Here is a 21486-nt window from a genome sequence, read left to right as displayed (position 1 = left end):
TCAATTTCAAACCATCTTGGTATGCTGCCATTCAGAATCCCAAGGCCTCTTGGAGCCTAACTTACATGATCAGGCAAAGACAAGAGTCTCAATCCGGGATAATCCTTACCCAGCCCATTCAAAGTCCCAACGGTGTCAATCATCCAGCGACTGATGGTGTGATTGGCCAGGGAGTCGAACATGCTGCTTAGAGCACTGGCACCTGCTGCTGTGCCGATCAGATACTCCAGGATTAGGTTCCATCCGATGAAAAAGGCCACAAACTCTCCCACCGTGACGTAGCTGTAAGTGTAGGCGGAGCCAGTGGTTTTTGGAACTCGCACACCAAACTCGGCATAGCAAACCCCTGGACAGAGACACAGGAAATGCATGTAACCATAAGGAAATGTGGCTGAAGGAAAAGTAATCCCTTATAAATTGGTGTCAAAACAAGAAAATGGTTGAGCTCTTGTGAAGGAATATCCAAGCCCTTAAAGGTTTGTCCCTTTAAGAGTTCCTCTCTTTGTTCAAAGAGTCCTTTCTCTATTAGAGAAGTGGGCAAGATATGTATACCTCTTTCTTTCTCTCTAAATCCACATGAAGAGACTTGGGGTGCTAAATCAGTCTAGCCTTTGTGGAATTGGCATGGCACCATTATTCTTGCTTGCCCTGCCCTTCCTGGCAGTGGTAAGCATCAACTGCTCATCTATTGGGCCAGGGTTTCCCAGACTTGGGTCTTCAGCTGTTTTTGAACTACTACTCCCATCATCCTTAGCTAGCAGGACCAGTGGTCAGGGATGGTGGGAATTGTAGTCCAGTCCCAAAACAGCTGGAGACCCAAGTTTGAGAAATCCTTTCCTAGGCCATGGCTGGGGAATACGTGGCTCTCCAGATGCTGCTGGACTCAAGTTCCAACCCTCCCCCCACCACGCCTTGAACCCTAAACAAGCCTCTTCAAATCAAATTAGAAGTTGTTTCCATGATTTGCCTAGCCCAAAAGATGTGCCTCATCTATGTGCTAAGCCATAAGGGTCATGCGACATGTTTAGTAGCGGGTGTTTAGGACACGGGTGGCACTGTGGGTTAAACCACAGAGCCTAGGACTTGCCAATCAGAAGGTCAGTGGTTCGAATCCCCGTGACGGGGTGAACTCCCGTTGTTCAGTCCCAGCTCCTCCCAACCTAGCAGTTTGAAAGCATGTCAAGTGCAAGTAGATAAATAGGTGGAAAGGTAAACAGTGTTTCCATGCGCTGCTCTGGTTCGCCAGAAGCAGCTTAGTCATGCTGGCCATATGACCCGGAAGCTGTACGCCGGCTCCCTCAGCCGGTAAAGCGAGATGAGCGCCGCAACCCCAGAGTTGTCCGCAACTGGACCTAAAGGTCAGGGGTCCCTTTACCTTTACCTTTACATGTCTAAAGGGAGAGATACAGGGAAGCACGGCTTGGATTCGGACAGCATGTAAGCAGGCAGGAGTTTGGTAACAGTGTTACCACCATTCAGGTAAATAAAACCACAGGGTTGGCTTTCTCCCTTGTCTAGAATTAGGTTTGGTAGAGGGAATGCTGGAGGCTGCCAGAATCCAAAGAAGTGCACTGCAGTCCAGGATGGGTGGAAGAGCAAGTTAACAGCCACTGACACCCAGTGCTGGCTACGTGAGGCAGCTACCCCACTCTGCCCAACAGCAGGGCTGTTTACTACAACAATGTACTATTCCAATAAAATGCTAACTTGGAAATGTGCTCCAGGTGTCGGTAAAAGTAAAGGGACCCCTGCCCATTAGGTCCAGTCGTGACTGACTCTGGGGTTGCGGCGCTCATCTTGCTTTATCGGCAGAGGGAGCTGGCGTACAGCTTCCGGGTCATGTGGCCAGCATGACTAAGCCGCTTCTGCCGAACCAGAGCAGCACAAACTGCTAGGTTGGCAGGAGCAGGAACAGAGCAACGGGAGCTCACCCCGTTGCGGGGATTTGAAATGCCGACCCTCTTTACAGCTTGGGACCAGGATACCCAACTGCTCATCTCACTGCTTAAATACTTAACTGAACACTGAGCACTGCAGGTGGGAGCCTCCTGTGCAGACCACCTTAAGGTCAGGAATCAGGCCTTTAGTGTAGCAACACCTACCCTTTGGAGGTCCTCCTGTTAGATATCAGGAAAGAGTGAATTCCATCAGCCTGGAGAGCTCAGTTGGTTAGAGTGTGGTGCTGATAATGCCAAGATTGCAGGTTTGATTCCTGTATGGGACAACTGCATATTCTTGTACTGCAGGGGGTTGGATATAGATGATCCCCAGGGCTCCTTCCAACTCTCCAATTCTATTATCTTTTTGGTATCTATTAAAGACCTTCCTTTTCAAACAAGCCCCCCCCCCCCACGTGTGTACACACACAATCTGTTTCCATATTGGACTTTAAATTGCTTTCATTTATATTTTCATTGTTGATGTTTTCATTAAATCATTTCAGGGTGTTTTATGGGAAATAATTGATTAACAAAACAAATAAAACGAATTACTGAAAGCACCAATAAAACCCATCTTTTCTAACCAGTCCTTCCTGGCGTTTATAGCCGCAGACTTGTTGCTGGTTCAGGTCTGTGCCTCCTCCTCTGTTCTGATAGCGAGACAGACTGTTATTAACATCACTTAGATCAATGGGAACAACACTAACCCCAGCGGTCAATAATACCCTGTAATTGAAATGTGTATGCCCGCCTCTGCTCTTTCATTCTGGAGTATGATAAGCAGGTAGGAAGGATGCAATTTCTAGCCAATTCCATTCTGTTGTAGGAGCATTCATTGGTTCCTCCCACCCCCCACCCCGGCCTTCTGTTTGATTTCACAGTCAATTCCTAAAGTGTATACTGTCACATGGTTGTTATGCTGTCAGAACTTCTAGCATGCTGAAAAGAATATGAATGATTCAAAGCTACCATGAGCGGGCCCAGCCTCTTCATTTACAGAGCAACAAATGGCGCGCATTTGCATGTGCACACGCACATGCGCGCACACACACACACGCATGGTCAATGGATGGAGAAATCCGTCCATTTCCATTTCACATTTTTCCAATTCAATTCATACATCAGTTTGTGATTTTTAAAAAAAGTCCTCGTGAAAATTCACCTGCATTTTACGGAGCATTTCCCCTAATATATAAATTTCTGTATGTGATTTTGCTTATTTTTATAAGTGCTTTCCCCTGCATATGGATTTTTGTATATATATTTTCATATTATACTGAGAAGTGTGAATTAGGTAGGCTTGCGTTAAAATTTCTCCACCCCAGTACTGATGAAGTTATTTTGGCACCTGGCATAGTAAACCCCATGAGCTTACTAGCATGTGAAAAGGATCCAGGGGTCTTAGTAGACCACAAGCTTAACATGAGTCAACAGTGTGATGCAGCAGCAGCAGCAGCAAAAAAGCTAATGCTATTCTAGGCTGCATCAACAGAAGGATAGTATCCAGATCACTTTCTCCTAAGAGGCACATTTTTGTATGCAGTTCTGCCCAATGTATGCATTACTGCAAAGCAGATTTCCCCAATAAAATGCATTTTTATGCACGTTTTCACTCTAATTTATGCATTTTGTACACATTACTCAGCTGGAGTACTGCCGCTGCAAATCTGGAGAAGCAAAAATGTTGACAGATCGCTGGGTTTCATTTCTCATATTGTTTTGGAAACTGCAAAGTTTGCCTTTGAATGAACACTGAATCAAATTTCTCCCCTATCTGTCCTTCTGAGTTTGCAACTAGCCTGACATCTTGAGAAGATGATTCAAATGACTGTCATTTTCACATTGCCCCAGTTTTCCCACTAAGTCCAGTGAATGTGCTAAATGGCACATGAAGGCGCAGGCTGATGATATTAAGTGCTCTTTTTATTGAAGGCCCTCTATATTTCATGCACTTTCATATGCACTTGGATAATGAAAGCTTTCAAGGGGATATCTGGGACTTTTATTTCTACCATGTAGATCAGGAACAAGGAAGAATGAGGTGGGGGAGGAACCAATCCGAATTCCTCTCCCCCTTCCCCGCCGGCCGACCCCTCAACCATTGACTTGCATATAAAGTAATTATTCAAAGCTGATTAAAAATGCATGCAAGCTGCACACACAAGAGACCAGAGAATAAGTACATGCCTGAAAGATTGATGAAACAGATGCCTTGATGAAGACAGGTATTCTATTCCAGGCTTTGACTTGAAAAACCATAACGAAGCTGGTGGCTAACTTTAGCCCACAGGCAGGCAGGCAAGGTTTGTGTTTAATGTGCAAAATGAGAACCCGCCAAGTGTCCCTATATTCCAGGGACAGTCCTAGATTTGCAGAAGCCGTCCCAGTTTCTGATTTGATCCCAGAATGTCCCGCTTTTCCTGTTTTCATCGGAGAAATGTTGGAGGGCATGCATAGTGGTAACTAATTGCTATCTCATTAGTATGCCAAGGTAATTTGAGCTCCTGTTATAATTTTCATATGGAACATTAGCAGAATTTCCTGTGCCTTGGTTATCCAGAGAGGCTCGTTCGTGCACGAAACCACACACACACACAGGAAAAGCAAGATGCATCTCGGCGGGGGAAGATAACAAAGGAGAAACCATCTCAAAGAGGCTGCAGAGTATTGCAGTTTTTATTCATGCCCAGTGCATTTCAGCAGGCTATCCTTCTGGGCTTTTCTACAAAAATATAGGACGGCGGTGAATAAATAGTGGGTGTTGGGTGGCGCTGTGGGTTAAACCACAGAGCCTAGGACTTGCTGATCAGAAGGTCGGCGGTTCGAATCCCCGCAACGGGGTGAGCTCCCTTTGCTCGGTCCCTGCTTCTGCCAACCTAGCAGTTCGAAAGCACGTCAAAGGGCAAGTAGATAAATAGGTACCACTCCAGCAGGAAGGTAAACGGTGTTTCCGTGCACTGCTCTGGTTTGCCAGAAGTGGCTTAGTCATGCTGGCCACGTGACCCGGAAACTGTGCGCCGGCTCCCTCGGCCAATAAAGCGAGATGAGCGCCGCAACCCCAGAGTCGGTCACAACTGGACTTAATGGTCAGGGGTCCCTTTACCTTTAAGACAGGTGGCATCATGCAGGTGTACAGTCTGAATGGTTTCCTCTGGGTGGCATACAGTCACAGAACTGTAGAGTTGGAAGGGACCCTAAGGGTCATTTAGTCCAACCCGCTGCAATGCAGGAATCTCAGCTAAAGCATCCATGGCAGATGGCCATCCAACCTCTGCTTAAAAACCTCCAAGGAAGGAGAAGTCCACCACCTCCCAAGGGAGACTGTTCCACTGTCGAACAACTCTTATGGTCAGAAAGCTCTTCCTGATGTTTGGTTGGAATCTCCTGTCTTGTAACTTGAAGCCGTTGGTTCAAGTCTTACCCTCCAGAGGAGGAGAAAACAAACTGGCTCCATCTTCCATCTGACAATGTGTCCTAAGATGCCAATTTAAAAGTGGTCTTGCGGATGCAGCAGAAGTAGGGAAGAAGAAGGTGCAAAGTGCCGACACTGGGCTGGAGAAGTTGGGCAAATGACCCTGTGTCCTTCAACCCAGTGTTGAAGGAGTTAAGAAGAGAGGGAGTCAACAAGGCTATCCTCAGTGATGCCCACCTTCCACACCTGTCACCCTAGTAAGTATTCAGCTATGATTACCAGAGGGATGTGGGTAGTGGTGTGGGTTAAACCACAGAGCCTAGGGCTTGCTGATCAGAAGGTCAGCGGTTCGAATCCCTGCAACGGGGTGAGCTCCCATTGCTCAGTCCCAGCTCCTGCCAACCTAGCAGTTCGAAAGCACATCAAAGTGCAACTAGATAAATAGGTACTGCTCTGGCGGGAAGGGAAACAGAATTTCCGTGTGCTGCTCTGGTTCACCAGAAGCGGCTTAGTCATGCTGGCCACATGACCTGGAAGCTGTACGCCGGCTCCCTCGGCCAATAAAGCGAGATGAGCACCGCAGCCCCAGAGTCGGCCACGACTGAACCTAATGGTCAGGGGTCCCTCTACCTTTACCTATGATTACCAGGGTCACAAATGCCAGCAGCCAGCAGCCATTAAGGTCATTTAGCTAGTGATAAACCAGTAACTTCTAAAATTGTGTTGGAAAATTGTGTTGGAAAGAGGTGGATGGGTGGAAATGTGCTGCCTGCCATTAATAATGTCTCTAATGAAGCCAGTCTAATGTTTCGTGAGCTTCGTTACCCAATGTGTTTCTTTTAGCAAAGTAAAAATATGTTTTGGTCTCTCTTGGATGGAGACAAGTGCCGTTTCCTTTATTTTCTGCAGGAAAACAACACAGATCTAATGCATTCCTGATACCTTGAGGCCAGATGTATCTGCCAGAAACCCAATTATTTTGCATCTGAATCAATTTGTGTATGTGACAGGAATACAGCTTCCTGTTTATTGGCCTATTAAACATTCATGCAGGAAGCCAAGAGCTGGTCCCGATTTTTTACAAAATGACCAGAGCTTCTAGCCAAAGGACCTAACATGACTTTGCAAGATTTTTTCAAATTAGGATTAGATTTGCCCAATCTGGCATGGCTGTAGATTTTAAAAATAAGATAAGGTAGAATGAAATAGACCTACAAAGCAGATGATTGGAAATGGATCTATGGGTAATATTTATTTATTTTATGTCTCAGCTCCTAAATAGTGTAACAAAAACTTTGCTGGCATGATAATATGCTTGATGGTATCATTCAGGAACAAATAAACACAGCTGGATAGTTAGGGCTTTCATAAGACTGGCTATAATTTCCTATTTATAGCACCTTCTGCTGCTTCTTCTTAATAATAAAATCCCCTTTTTTTCAGTTCCTTAGTAATGCAGTCCTAGCCATGTCGACTCTGAAGCAAGATCTACTGAATTTAATGATACTTTCCCCATGGTAAATATGTTGGAAACTGCTATTCTATACACACATGTACCTTGGGATAAGTCCCATTGAATTCAGTTGGACTTATTTTTGAGTAAACATGGCTAGCGACTCGACTAGACTGCTAAAGAAGGTGTTTTATATGTGTTGTATATGCAATATAACACCGTGTCACCAGATGGCGCTGTTGAGTCCCGTCTTTCCCTACAGGATTTCCCTGTACGAGTTTACAACGTGTTTAACTGAAACGCTTATTTGATGTGTCTAGATCCAGCCTAGGATTGCATGAGGGACAATAGGTGCCCTCTTTTTTTTGCCTTACAATTTATACACCGCTTGATTGTAAAAACAAACAAACCTCAAAGCAGTTTAGAAGAAGAAGAAGAAGAGTTTGGATTTGATATCCCACCTTTCACTCCCTTTAAGGAGTCTCAAAGCGGCTAACATTCTCCTTTCCCTTCCTCCCCCACAACAAACACTCTGTGAGGTGAGTGGGGCTGAGAGACTTCAATGGAGTGTGACTGGCCCAAGGTCACCCAGCAGCTGCATGTGGAGGAGCAGAGACGCAAACCCGGTTCCCCAGATTACGAGACTACTGCTCTTAACCACTACACCACACTGGCTCTTTACAAAAAGACAAAACAATAAAATCAAGAAAAATTCTCAACCCTGCTTTAAAACATACATGAGTTGAATTACTAAAGCAGTTTAATATTATCTCACTTTCCTAAGCATCTGGGCAGGCTTCTCTAAGCGGGAATAAGTTTTAGCAGGCACCAAAAAGAGGGCAGTGAAGGTGGCTCTTGATCTCAATTGGCAGGGAGTTCCAAAGGACAGGTGCTGCCACACCAAACAAATGGGTTCTTACAGATGATAGTAATAATAATAATAATAATAATAATAATAATTTTTATTTATACCCCGCCCTCCCCAGCCAAGGCTGGGCTCAGGGCGGCTAACAAGCAATAATAAAAACAAGTTGAATGAATACAACTTAAAAACAAGATTAAAATACAACATTAAAATATTGAAACATTAAAATGCAGCCTCATCACAGGAGGAGAAAGGAAAAAGAAAAGAAGGAGGGGGAGGGAATCAAATTGTCTCCAAGCCAAAGGCCAGGTGGAACAACTCTGTCTTACAGGCACTGCGGAAAGAAATCAGATTCTGCAGGGCCCTGGTCTCATGAGGCAGAGCGTTCCACCAGGCCGGAGCCAGTGTTGAAAAGGCCCTGGCTCTGGTTGAAGCCAATCTAACTTCCTTAGGGCACGGGACCACTAGGGTGTTGCTATTTATGGACTTTGAGGTAGGGCATACCGGGAGAGGCGGTCCCGTAGGTACGAGGGTCCTAGGCCATGAAGGGCTTTAAAGGTTAAAACCAGCACCTTAAATCTGACCCTGTACTCCACCGGGAGCCAGTGCAGCTGGAAAAGCACTGGGTGAATATGCTCCCATGGCAGAGATCCCGTGAGGAGCCTCGCTGCAGCTTTCCGCATCCGCTGGAGTTTCTGGGACAGCTTCAAGGGCAGCCCCACGTAGAGCGAATTACAGTAGTCAAGCCTGGAGGTGACCGTTGCATGGATCACTGTGGCCAGGTCGGGGAATGGTTATTATTTAGCGCCTTCAGCAATGCCAATTCTGCTGATCAAAGTGGTCAAGTGTGCATGTGTGAGGCACATTGTAGTAATCCAGTCTTGAAGTAACCAACGCATGAACTACTGTGGCAAATCTTTTCCGGTCCTTGCGTGTATGTTTTGCTGAACAGCTCGAAAGCACTCAGCCTATGATTGATAGGGCAGTTGCCTTTTTGGGCAGTTGCCCCTGCAAAGTCATGAGTTAGTGGCAGCAGGTCCAGACTCAGGAGCCATGGGATAGTTCTAGTAAACAACCAGGGACAAGCCTTTACCAAAGACCCTGGGAATGTCGGAATCAGGTTGGAGGAAATGAAGGTGAAAGGACCTGCTTCAGACAAGCCTGGGGTGCGGAGAGAGCAAATAGATGAAATCAGGAAAGGCAGTGTCCCTATGATGCAGGAAGACTTTTTAAAGCAGGGGGAAGGGAGCGCTATTTGGTCTCCACTTCAGCTAGCCTCCGACATTTCTCCTAGGAAAATAGGGACATCCCATTCCATAAAGATAATTTTATCTTATTGGGTTGCCCCAGCACTCTGGGCAGCTTCCAACATATACAAAAACATTATATATATATATATATATATATATATATATATATATATATACACACACCCACATACACACACCCACACCCACACCCACACCTTCCCAATACAGGATTGCCTTCAGATGGCTCGGGTGTTAGATAACTCCATACCATCCAACATTTCTCCGATGAAAATAGGGACATCCTAAGGAAAAGTGGGACATTCCGGGACGAAAAGAAACCCAGACAGCTTCTCTAAATTAGGACATCCTGGAAAATAGGGACATTTGGAGGGCCTGAATCTTGCCTATACGTTTATGCATATTTACCTGGAAAGAATTGTTCTTGACATCTATTCAACTTTATTCTGTAAACCTTGATTGTGCTGTGAAGCAATGCACCAGTTACACTAGTGGAGGTCTTTATCGCGGCTCACATTCAGGCAGAAGAAGAGGCTATGTGTCCTGGGAAAAGGCTCGTTCTTATCTCAGTTTATGAAGCTGAGATATGATCAGCCAGGCTAGCTCAGTGAAAAGAGAGACAGCTCTTGAAAATAGTAACATGAGAACCCATCCCAAGGTTTTGTTTATATCCCAGATGCCTATGAGAACCGCAGCTAAAAGGTTAAGCAGAAGGTGAAGAGAAAGATTCAGTTTCATGTGCTTTGTGATTTCCTAGCTCAGCCTCACTTTTGCTTTCCAAGAATGCGTTGCTGTTATAAATAACAAAACTCAGGAATGATCAAAAAGGGGGAAATGGCCGAGGAGACTATAAAAATATATCTCAGTGCTTGGGAAAATGTTTTTCTTCAGTGGAATGAAAGCAAATCAAGATGAAAGAAGAAAAGGAATAACCAACACAGCAAACTTGCTATAATCTTAAATTTTTAAAACATAACCCCTGTGGTAGAGATACAATATTGGCAGTTTTGTGTGTTACTCTTGCTTATAGTGTGTAGCTGTGTTGTTTGTACCCAAGTAATATCTTAATGGAAAACTACCAAGGTCATAGGAACAGATAGTTGAATGGCTTTCTATGATTTCACATGCAGTCCTTCATTTAAAGCACTCTTGTGCCACTTTAACAATCAGGACTACCCCTAAAGGACCCTGAGAACCGTAGTTTGTTAAGGGTGCTGAGAATTCTTAGGAAACCCCTCACAGGGCTACAATTCCCAGCTCTCTTAACAAACTACCAGGTACCCCAGAAAACCTTCCTGGTACGCGTTAACATGTAAAAGTCACAGACCTCCTTCGTTGCATCCATTTATTCCAATTTGTAATGTAACCGAAACGCTTTCAGCTGGCTAAGAACACCACCTGAGTCGTGTGAGCTCTACCTGAAACTGTGATCTGACAAGGTGTGCTGTCGTCCCTTCTCAGCAGCAGTTTGGGTGGTGCCTCACATTTTGCAGTCCAGCTGCTATGATAGCACAGAGGCTTATTTTTATCTCTGTCTCAAAAGAACAAACGCCCGTCAGAAAACATTTTAGTAACTTTGGATCAGTGACAGCTGGCTGTTATATTTACAGAGACGGGGGCGCAGCCATTATGTATTTCTTCTTCCCAGGAGGCCACTGGGCAACATGAAACCTGCAAACATCTGAAACTTAAAGTGCCTTATTTGAATGTCTGCTAGCTCCTCCCACTCTGCCTCTGGAAATGTGCCAAATTGAGACATGTATGGCTTGACGAACAACAGCTGACTTTTCTCGCCTCTTCCACACATTTTTTTTTAAAACTGATGAAGTGTTTTGGGGAATTCAAAAGCTTGCCCACTATTTTATGGCATTTTGGTTGACCTAATATAGACTCTGGAATTAATATTATGGCTAGCTTTATTCTTTAGAATTCTGATGCCTAAAAAAGCATTGTCTTTTCATTCAATAGCATTTTCCATTTCTAGGTAAATCAGAGTTTTAGCTCCTGGTTGTGTTGATTTTTTTATAGGCATGAATTTATGTCATTTCCCCCCCCCCGAACAGGCTTTAACCTTCTTAAATTTTATAGTTCCTGAAGTTCTGCTTTGTGAGTTCAGATGTTTTGGTCCAGACCCACATAAATACCATCCTATTTGATTCTATGCTTTGTGGATAATACTTATCCATACTTATCTTTTGCCCTCCTCTTTCCAGGCACAGGTCTGTGCTTAAAAGCTCTGTGTCTGAGTCTCTGTTTTCGTTTTGCCCCAAGCTTTCTCCATGAAAACCTGCTCTTTAGTGCTCAATTGGAGCAAACATCAATTTGGGCTTTCTGCGGATTGACATACGCTTTTATTGAGCTTTATAGGTCAGGGTTTCGTTTTGGTTTTTTGCAAAAGAGGGGGTGTGCTCAGACACAGAGCTTTAAGCAGTGGACTGTGCCTGGAAAGAGCGGAGGAAAGGTAATTGCGGATAAGCCCATAATCTGGGTTGGGCAGACCTCAGGAAATACTTGGGTGGGGGTTTTTTTAGTAGACCCTGTGATCCACCAACTGGAACCTGCTGCAAAGGATATACACTTAGAATTAAAGGATTCTGAGCCAAAGAATTTATTTTAGGCACCAGATCTAAATGGAGCTCACAGCCCTTCCACACCAAAATCTATCAACAGCCTTCTTCATTTCAGCAGTATAATTTGAGCCAGGGCAGGGGGACTGTCCTTTAGTTGCTACTAGTAAATCAGCTGGGTGTCGGAAGTCCTTGTGAATCATCCAGGGAGCTAATGGCAGATCCATAGTTGTCTTCTGCCCACTGTTGTCTTGACCCACCTTGATAAAAATCTGATCGGTCCCACCAGAGTGGATAAAGTTGCTTCTAGTCCATCCATTGTGGCACCAGTTAGCCATTCCCAGTTCTCAAAAACAGTTAAGTGAAACAATGAGTTGAATGTTTTCCCTTGATGTTTTGTAGCCAAGCCAGGTGTAGACCTTGGATGAGAAATTCCAATCTCATAAGAGAAAGTAGAATGAAAACAACTATTTTATGCTTGAGAAAAGCATTAGAGAAAAGCTTGTTTTAAAAAGCTAAATTTATCCGGGATATTTCATTGTGTTGCATTTACAATGCAGAATTCAAATCAAGGTTCTTCTGTTATTTATCAGTGTTTTCTTAACTGACACCCACATCAAATTTGAAGCATCAATAACCCGCCTCAGAAGCACAGAAGGCTCCTTCCACTGCTTGCGTTGGAACATTGTGTCTGCTTGCTATCATTGAACTGTAAAGGACGAACACCAGCCGTAAATGGGCTCACGTGGAAAACATACATAGACCAATTCATACCCTTGGCTAAATTCAGTCAATGAAGCCAGGATTCAGAGACTTTTGTTTTACACTTGTTTACTTCTTCTTATTCATCGTGATCCTTTAAAAACCAAAGCCTGCAATCAAATTTCAGTCAGACAACTCTGAAACCAGCAATCAAATTTCAGGCATGTAAACAGAAGAGTCTTGCTGGTCCAGCATTCTTTTAGTCAACCTGGTCCAAAATGTTGCATCCCAATCGCATCTGGGAAACTTGCAGGCAGGGTACAAATTCAATAGCCTTCCCCTCTTGTTTGTTCCTGACATCTGATATTCAAAAGGATGCTTAACTCTAAACCTTGAGGTGCCATTTAACGATAATGGGTAATAGATTCTGACAGTCCTAGAGGGTCCTGAAAACGTCCTTTCTCTCTTCATTATTATAGGGTAGCGGAAGTGAATGTTAATTAATCTACACAAGTACAGTTCGTACCATATTGCTAGACCAATTACGCTAATTGACTGAGATGGATTACAAATATGTTCGGTGTAGCCGGTGAGTAATCCACAAGCCTTTCTTGCTAGCCAGAGACCCTCTGGAAGTATTTGTTGGCTCTCATGAGGTCCGAAAAGGGTGGTGTCAATGCAACTCCCCTGATAGTCTAAGCCAGCCTTCCTTAAAGCGATGTCCTCAAAAGGTCATTGGACTACAACTTCCATCAGTCCCAGACAGCATCAGGTTAGGGAAAGCTGGTCTAAGCAATCCTTATCTTAAGCACGGTGTATGTATCTTTGCTTTCTAACTTGACTAAATCCAGTTAAGCTAGGTCACTGAAACAGTCTACGTCTACAACAATGGTCCTCAGCAGGGGTGTCAACTTGAATAAAATATTGGGGGGACCCAAGAAAGCCCTGCCCCACATTACTGATCACAAGACACAGTGCATGCACATCATTTGAATAGCAATGGCCATCAACTTGAGTGGGGCAGCAACCCTCAAATGTTTTTGGGGAGCAAAGGGACCTTGACCCTTAGGAGTTGGCTCCTATGGTCCTCAGTTGAGCCCAGGGTACATTTGGAAACCACAAAATACAGAAGGAAAACAGCTGATGGTCAGACCCTTAATTAAAAAAGTTGAAATGTTTACACCCCCCAAAAATACAATACAGACAAACAAAGCAAACACCCCCCCTAAAACAGACAGCTCCTTCCAATCATACGGCCTGCCAAGCCAAAAAAAGTCCTCAATTAAAAAAAATAAAATAAAAATTGGGAGGGCAAGAGGTTTAGGCAGGAACCAAGAGGAGGTCTGGGGATACCATGGTGGGGACCCCAGGTTTACAAAGATTTAATACTCAGCATAGTGTTTGAGCTGACTCTCATGATATCTGAAAAGGATCGTGGAAACACAACAAAATTCGGTCATGGTTCAGCTAAACCTTAAATGGAGCATAGTTCTAATTGACTGCACTCTATCTTAATATAGAGGCAGAATTCTTACATAGTTATTATGCTATCCAGTTAGGTTTAGGAATGATTGCGGAGTGCTGTAGTCACAACCAATCAGATGCCATGGTGGACTTACTTGTAAGATGGTCGAACATTCCCACTTGGTAATGCAAAAGGTTTTATTAGTCATTGGCATTAGTCTGGGGCAGAGGTGTTGGTGCTACTAAAGGTGTTGACTCATTAAAAGAATAGTACTTTGCTCTTGTATATTTTGCCATTTTTTCCCCTTGAACAAATAGCATGTTTAGGCCCAGAGAGGCATTTAGGGTCAGTTCCATCTAGAGAGTTTCAGCAGGTCTCATAAAATGGAAGGCAGGTAATATAAACAAGTTTAATAATGTCCTTAATCAGAGGGAAAGATAGCACAGCTTACTTTCTTTACATTCTGAACATTTAGCATTGCACACCAATGTGTGCCACCCCAATAGCCTTAGACGATTATGCTGCTTCCTGAAAAGTAAAATGACGACTTATGAGCGACTTACATATTACCCTTGGCTGACAGTTTGAGCACCTGAAGGCAATAGTCGTCCCATCCCTCTTTAATTTTAAAAAGACATTTGGGCTCCCAGGCTGGTGTTTGATCTCAGTATATTATATTTTTAACTCTGCCCTAGTTTTCCATTGCATTTTCTTCCTGTAGTTTAATGCTGTTTTGACATGTATTTCAATACGGTTGTACACAGCCTGGAGACAGGAAGCGGAAGGTGGCATAAAAAGGTTTCTAATAGATAAATACATACATACTTCAAAGAACAAATTGCTTATAAAATATGTGTTCCTGGAATGCTTAAAAAAAAGAGTGGGGAACCTCATGGCCCATGGCCAATGTTGGCCTGCCAGGTGGTCCAGGTTGGCTCTCAGGGCCATTTTCTCCAAACTAACTCCAGCTGTCCACTCACTGATGACACTGAGTGATGTCAGCTGATGGGCAGGGTTCAGTCCCGCTGGGTGCTGCATCAACAGTGTGTTCTTTGACCCCTTTAGCCAGCAGGATTGAACCCTTAGCTCATCAGCTGGTCATGATGCCATCATGATATAAGATGACTGACAGATGGGTGGACTTGTCCACTTGTCACAGTGGGTTTGCAGGGGTGGGGGTGGGGATAAAGATCTCCCCCCTGGCCCACAAAGGTACCCCAACCCCTAGATTATGAGCAACGACAATGCTTGATGAAAGATAAGCTAAAAAGTTCCCCCTAGAGATTCATGAGAAATAGAATCAGCCTTCTTCAGTAAATAGGCATTTAGTAAGCATACAGTTTGGGAAGACTCACCAGACAAAATGGAGGCTACGGCTGCAATGATGAAGGAAACGATGACGCCCGGCCCGGCCATCTCCTTAGCAACCAGGCCAGAGACCACATACATCCCGGTGCCAACACAACTTCCAACTCCCAGTGAAACCAGATCCAGGGTAGTGAGCACTTGGGCCAGTTTGGTTCCATGGGACGTGGTGGTGCCTGTCCCCTCCAGCATGGATTCCACTGGCTTGGTGCGGAGGATTCGAGAGTGCATGGCATACCATGTGGCACCCCACTGGATCCGCCGGGGGTCCAAGTGCGAGAGGATGCCGCTCATTGTGATGTCAAGGGATGGAAAGAAAGGCCAACGAAAACCACAGAGTTCAGTTAGCTCCCGTAATGAAGTCTGACAGCATAGACTTTAGCAGACAGGTAGTCAGTTTCAGAGATGGTCCATGTCAACTCAAAGCCACTGCGGTGTGATTGTAAACTGCAGCTTTAACAACCTGGGTTTCAGTTTCGCCTTGTGAGATCCTATGAAAAAGGGAGAAAGAGGGGGAAAATATATTCCTGTGTGAATGAAAGAAAGTGGGACCATGGAACGTTACTATCCCACTCCTAGGAACCAAGATTACAGTAATATATACGTGAGCAGCATATGCTGGAGGACCAGTCACATTTGGTGTATAGTGTAAGCAATACTAATTTCTAGATGGATTAATGTTCTGACCTGGTAATGGGCAGCTTCTGGTGTTCTTGTTAAGTCCCATACTATAGACCTGCTATGTGTTCATGTGGTGGTGTCATTTTCACAGAAACATAGAATTGGAAGGGATCCTGAGGGTCATGGAGTTCAACTCCCCTGCAATGTAGGAATCTCAGAAGCAATGAAGTTGGCTTCTCTTTCCTTGTCTTCCTTACTATACGGCCTAGGACCCTCGTACCTACGGGACCGCCTCTCCTGGTATGTCCTACGGAGGACCTTATGGTCTTCAAATAAAAACATCTTGGAGATCCCGGGCCACAGGGAGGTTAGGCTGGCCTCAACCAGAGCCAGGGCTTTTTCGGCCGTGGCCCCGATCTGGTGGAATGCTCTGTCACAAGAGACTAGGGCCCTGTGGGACTTGACATCTTTCCACAGGGCCTGCAAGACAGAGCTGTTCCACCAGGCCTTTGGCCAAGGCACAGTCTGACCCCCCTCTCTCCTTCTGTAATCCTCATAGAACTCTAGCCCAATGGTTGCCATTAATTTGACTCTGAATTGATTTTAGAATGAATTGATTTTAGAATGAATTGATTTTAGAATGTATTTCAATTAATTGATTGTGATTTTATGTAAACTGTGTTATTTTTACAGTTGTTTGCCGCTCTGAACCCGGCTTCGGCTGGGGAGGGCGGGATATAAATAATTTTTTTTAATTATTATTACTCAAGATACGTGGCACTCAGAATCAGTGGTTAAGCTACATAATTTTAAACATTGGACTTAATAGTCGTGTGTGTGTGTGTGTGTGTGTGTGTGTGTGGTAATTAGATGATAATATGTATTACTCCACTTACTTTAAAATGTGGTAAGAGAGCCCTGCTGGGTTTGGGGGTCCTGCTGAGAGGGCTCTTGGTGCTATTGTTCAGAATATATTTGAAAAGGATGGAGCAATTGGTCAGCAGCACAATAAGGCCTGGATCACACATCTATGCACATCAGTTGGATTTTCAGCACTTAATTGCTCTACACTTGGGCTTCAAACTTATGCACACGTACATTGTGTGGGAATATGAAGCTAATGAGCCTGACTTACGAGTAAATAAGCATAGGACTGTGCTGTAGATACACTGTCTGTGTGCTTGCTTCTGCAACCTATTGCTTTTTGTGCTTGAGCAATGATTACTTTGTATATTTGGACATAGATGACTAGAAAGGTAACAAGATTTCTTCTGTGTTCTCTTCCACAAATGATATTTACTGGGCAAATGGTGCCTTGAACTTTTCACTGTTTAGGAAAGGGGTAGTGTGAAACAATATCTTTCCAGCTGCCTGAGGAAGAAACAATTCTCTCTTTTTTCATTTTTGGCTAAAAAGAAACTATTTTCCTCCTTTGTATCTAAATGTGTGTTTTTAATACATACAGAAATTTAGCCAAGTTAGCAAAAACATGGCGTTAAGTTGACTGCTGTTGGTTGTCTAAAACCTAGAGAGTTTCCCCAGATATTTACCCCAAGCAATATTTACCCCATGATTAAAGGTTGTAGCATTTAGGATTTTTTAGTTTATAGAAAAGGTGAGGAAGAGGTGGCATGATCAAAGTTTATAAAATTATGCATGGCAAAGAAAAAAGTGGCTAGAGAAAACTTTCTCTTTCTGTGTATCACTCATTACACTAGAATTCGTCCACATCCAACGAAGATGAATGTTGAAAAACTCAAGACAGACAAAGGAAAGTACATATTCATGCAGTGCATAGTTAAACTGTGGAACTCACTCCCACAGCACGCAGAGATGACGGATGGCTTGAAAAGTGGATTAGGCCAATTCATGGAGGATAAGACTTATCAGTAGCTGCTAGCCATAATGGCTATGCTCTGCCTCCACAGCTAAAGGCAGTATGCTTCTGAATACCAATTGCTGGAAAGGGGAGGGTGCTATTGTCCTGCTAAAGTCCTACAAAAGACTTCAAAAAATTACTGCCAATCAGAATAGATAGCAAGGGGCCAAGAGTCTCTAGTTCAGGACAGAGTTAGTATGTGAAAGGGTTAAGAACCACAGACTCTAAATTGCTAGAGTAGGCTCAGTGATGTCACATCCCACTTCTCCTGAGAGGGAAGAAATAATTCTTATTTCCTGTTCTCTTTCTCCCTCCCCCCTCTCGCGTTGCATGTGACGGATCCCACACCTTAGCTCTCTGTCCCAGACATATGTCTGCCCTTGTGGTACTTTTCAACCAAGAACATTTACCAGAAATTTATCGTTGCTGCTAAGAACAATGCATGACTGTAAGTAAAATATATTTTAAACTTCCTTCAACGTATGGTGTGCAGGAGAGGTAAAGGGAGCCAACCGCTTCAAGTAGCTGGAGTGTATTAAAATAAGGCTTAAAAGCCTATTTCTACACTTCACTAAATCTGCCTAACGATGGGATTGTAACTCTGCTACTGGGGCTCTTTATGCACAAGCCCTGCGTTCCTAAAAAACCCAGGTACCAGCCATTTCTTCTTTTGTTTCCTAACACACACACATGGGTCTGTAGAGGACTAGATATAATTAATATATCCTCTTACCAATGCCCATCAACATTGTTATCTTTCAACAGGGCTAGGACTGGACTTTAAATCGGGGACTGTGCTCTATAAAGCAGGATATAAGACCACCTGAACAAAGACCTATTGAATAGGCCTGTTTCCAACCACAGTGACCAACCAGATGCCTGTGGGAAGCTCAAAGGCAGGCAGGAGCACAGTCGCCATCTCCTGCTGTTGCTCCCATCAACTGGAATTCAGTGACACACTGCCTTTGATCCTGGATGCGGCAGATGGCCATCCCAACTAGCAGCCAATAGCCATAAGGTTGAGCTCTTCATTCATAGCCAAGTGGTCGAATTCTTACTTCCAATGTGGGAGGCCTAGTCCAGTGTGCTACTGACTGTGCTTTCTGAGGATGGGGGACACGTGCCATAGCTTACTGTTGGAACATAGCTTTGTCTGCACTTGGTTTAGCCCCTGGTACCTGCTATTTTTAAGCAAGGATCTCAGACAGCAGGGCTGGTGGGAACTACATTGGAGAGTCACTGCAGACAGGAGCAGGCATAATGAGCCAGTGATCTGGCTCAGTTTAAGTGCATTCAGAGTTTTAAGCCGTGTGGCTTCAAAGAGCACCCAAAGACACCAGTTTCATAACTTCAGCAGTGACATTTAAAACATCTGGATGGGTTTCAACTGAGTGCTTTATAATTAAACTATGTCTGTCTTTTTCAGCTCAAAAGCATCCCACTGTGGGGACATAGAAAACTCAAAGATGTATAATGCTCCCTATGGCCAAATGTTACATTTTTCACTCATCCACTAATTACCTTCTTGCCTATTAAACACAGCAAATGGCACAAACACTTTGGTGTGGGGCTTTATTAAACACTGGGGGAGAAGGGGAAGGCTGTACAGGTTTATTTTTTCCTGAAGAAAACTTTGTTCATTTCTGGTTTTGCAAATAGCTTCCAAAGATGGTGCCCAACCCACAGGGTTCTTTTCCTTGATGGTGGTGATTTGCATTTACTAGACCAATAAGTGAGGCCACATCTGCACCATGCATTTAAAGCACTAGGATTCCACTTGAACAGTCATGGATTCTTTGGAACTGTAGTTTATTAAGGGTGCTTAAAGGTTGTTAAGGTAAAGGTAAAGGGACCCCTGACAATTAGGTCCAGTCGTGGCCGATTCTGGGGTTGCGGCACTCATCTCGCTTTACTGGCCAAGGGAGCCGGTGTACAGCTTCCGGGTCATGTGGCCAGCATGACTAAGCCGCTTCTGGCGAACCAGAGCAGCGCACGGAAATGCCGTTTACCTTCCCGCCGGAGCGGTACCTATTTATCTACTTGCACTTTGACGTGCTTTCAAACTGCTAGGTTGGCAGGAGCTGGGACAGAGCAACGGGAGCTCACCCTGTTGCGGGGATTCGAACCACCGACCTTCTGATCAGCAAGTCTTAGGCTCTGTGGTTTAACCCACAGCACCACCCGTTGTTAGGAGGCCACTATTCCCCTCACAGAGCTACAATTCCCAGACTTCCCTGGGAAGAGGGATCAATTGATAAACCACTCTCCTCACAACTCTCAGTACCCTCAGCAAAATACAGGATTTTTTTAATGAAAAAAACTCTGAAAAATACAAGTTGTATGAAAAAATGGTGTGAGTTTAAAAAACAAATTGAAAGATTGATGCAGAAATAGGAATAAATGGGCTTATGAGTGGATAAACACAAAATTTGTACAATGATACCCAAAAGCTTAAGAAAAACACTTTGTCAGCCCATGCCCCCCCCCACAGCCCAAGAAGAGACAAGAAAACCATCTCTCTTTGAATTCTAATTGGCTTTTTCCATTTTCACTGTCATTAATCAAAAGTCTACCACCTACTGCTGTGATGCCAGACATTATTAGGAAAGGGTTGTTTGCACCACAACAACATTCTTCATTAGGGAAAATTAAACTAAAACAGCAATCATATTGCAGATAGAGAGAGAGAAACATGTTTACAGGCGCAAATCGTCTTTACCTATGGAAACATTTCCTGCATTATTCATATTCAGCGAAGGTTCGATTTGTTGCCATGGCGGCACTTAAAGCCATCCTGGCTACTAGCTTGACTTGTATGAGGCTCCGGATATGTGCAGTTGGTTTGACTTACCTAGGCATAAATCAAAGGGCCCTGAAATAGCCTACAGACTAGTTGCATTCTGGCTGACCGCCCACCCAACCCTGTATCTTCTGTCCCGAGAGATACCCATTGTCTGCACTACAGCCTGCTAGACAGGAGGAGAGCTGAATGTTGCTTATGGTAAGCTGAACCATGTACAGAATTCAGAAAGGCAGCCACACCTGGTGGCTGATGGTGCAGGAAGAATGTGAAGGTGGGAGATGGAAAGAGAGACAGAGAGAGATGCAGGGCTATTTTAGTCACTGGTGACACTGGCAGCTGACCCTCAGCTGGCTGGAGCAGATGGTCTTTGTACTAAGACACAGTGAAGGCTGGTTGCTGCTAAAGCCGCATCTGTGGAACGAGTTACGTCATGGACTTGCTAAAAAGGAATTAAACGGCAGAGAGAAGCGAGCACAGAGGCTTGTTCCTCTCGTGCTCATTGAAGTAGCTTCTTTCCTGTGAGCTGCCAGTGGGAAACGGATGAGCTTTTCATAGAATCACAGAATTGTAGAGGGAGAAGGGACCCTGAGGGTCATCTAGTCCCACCCCCTGCAGTGCAGGAATCTCAACTAGATCATCAATGGCAGATGGCCATCCAACGTCTGCTTAGAAACCTCTAAGTCTAATACATCTCGCAGGAGTCTGTTCCACTGTGGGAAAGTTCTTCCAGATGTTTGTGACTTCAAAAATTGGACATACTTTTCACAACCAGTCCTGCCTCTCTAAGATCTTGTTGGCTACTGGATTGATCAATAGGACAGGAACCAGCACAGTATGGAGGAGCAACTCCTTCTCCCTTCCTTGCTTTCCCCTCGAACCACTTCTGCAGACTTTGGAATGACAGGAAGTTGGAATGCAGGAACAGAGGAAGCTGCCACCTCACACAATTGGTGCATCTAGGCCAGTATTGTCTACACTGTCTGGCAGCAGCTCTCCAGGATTGTAGATTGGGAAGATGGAGATGCCAGGATTGAACCCGAGACTTCCTGCATGCAAAGCAGGCATTGTGCCACTGAGCTTAAGGTTCTTCCTGGAAAAAGCATTATATAGTCAGAGTCTGAGCCCAGAAACAAGTCTCAGAATTAT

General features: G+C 44.3%; 1 protein-coding gene across 1 annotated transcript in view; it reads right to left on the bottom strand.

Moving 5' to 3' along the window:
* SLC7A14 (solute carrier family 7 member 14) overlaps window positions 1–21486 on the bottom strand; it is a 59372-nt gene that overhangs the window by 21213 nt on the left and 16673 nt on the right. Inside the window, exons 2-3 of the mRNA XM_081007042.1 lie at window positions 15028–15528; window positions 110–346 (exon numbers count right to left, since the gene is read on the bottom strand). Coding sequence (XP_080863168.1) covers window positions 110–346; window positions 15028–15331 — 541 coding nt within the window. The 5' untranslated portion in view covers window positions 15332–15528. The remainder of the gene's footprint in view (window positions 1–109; window positions 347–15027; window positions 15529–21486) is intronic.

This window comes from Podarcis pityusensis, assembly GCF_964106645.2.
Source record: "Podarcis pityusensis genome assembly, chromosome: 5".
Classification (NCBI taxonomy): domain Eukaryota; kingdom Metazoa; phylum Chordata; class Lepidosauria; order Squamata; family Lacertidae; genus Podarcis; species Podarcis pityusensis.
This window is presented reverse-complemented; position numbering and strand designations above follow the sequence as displayed.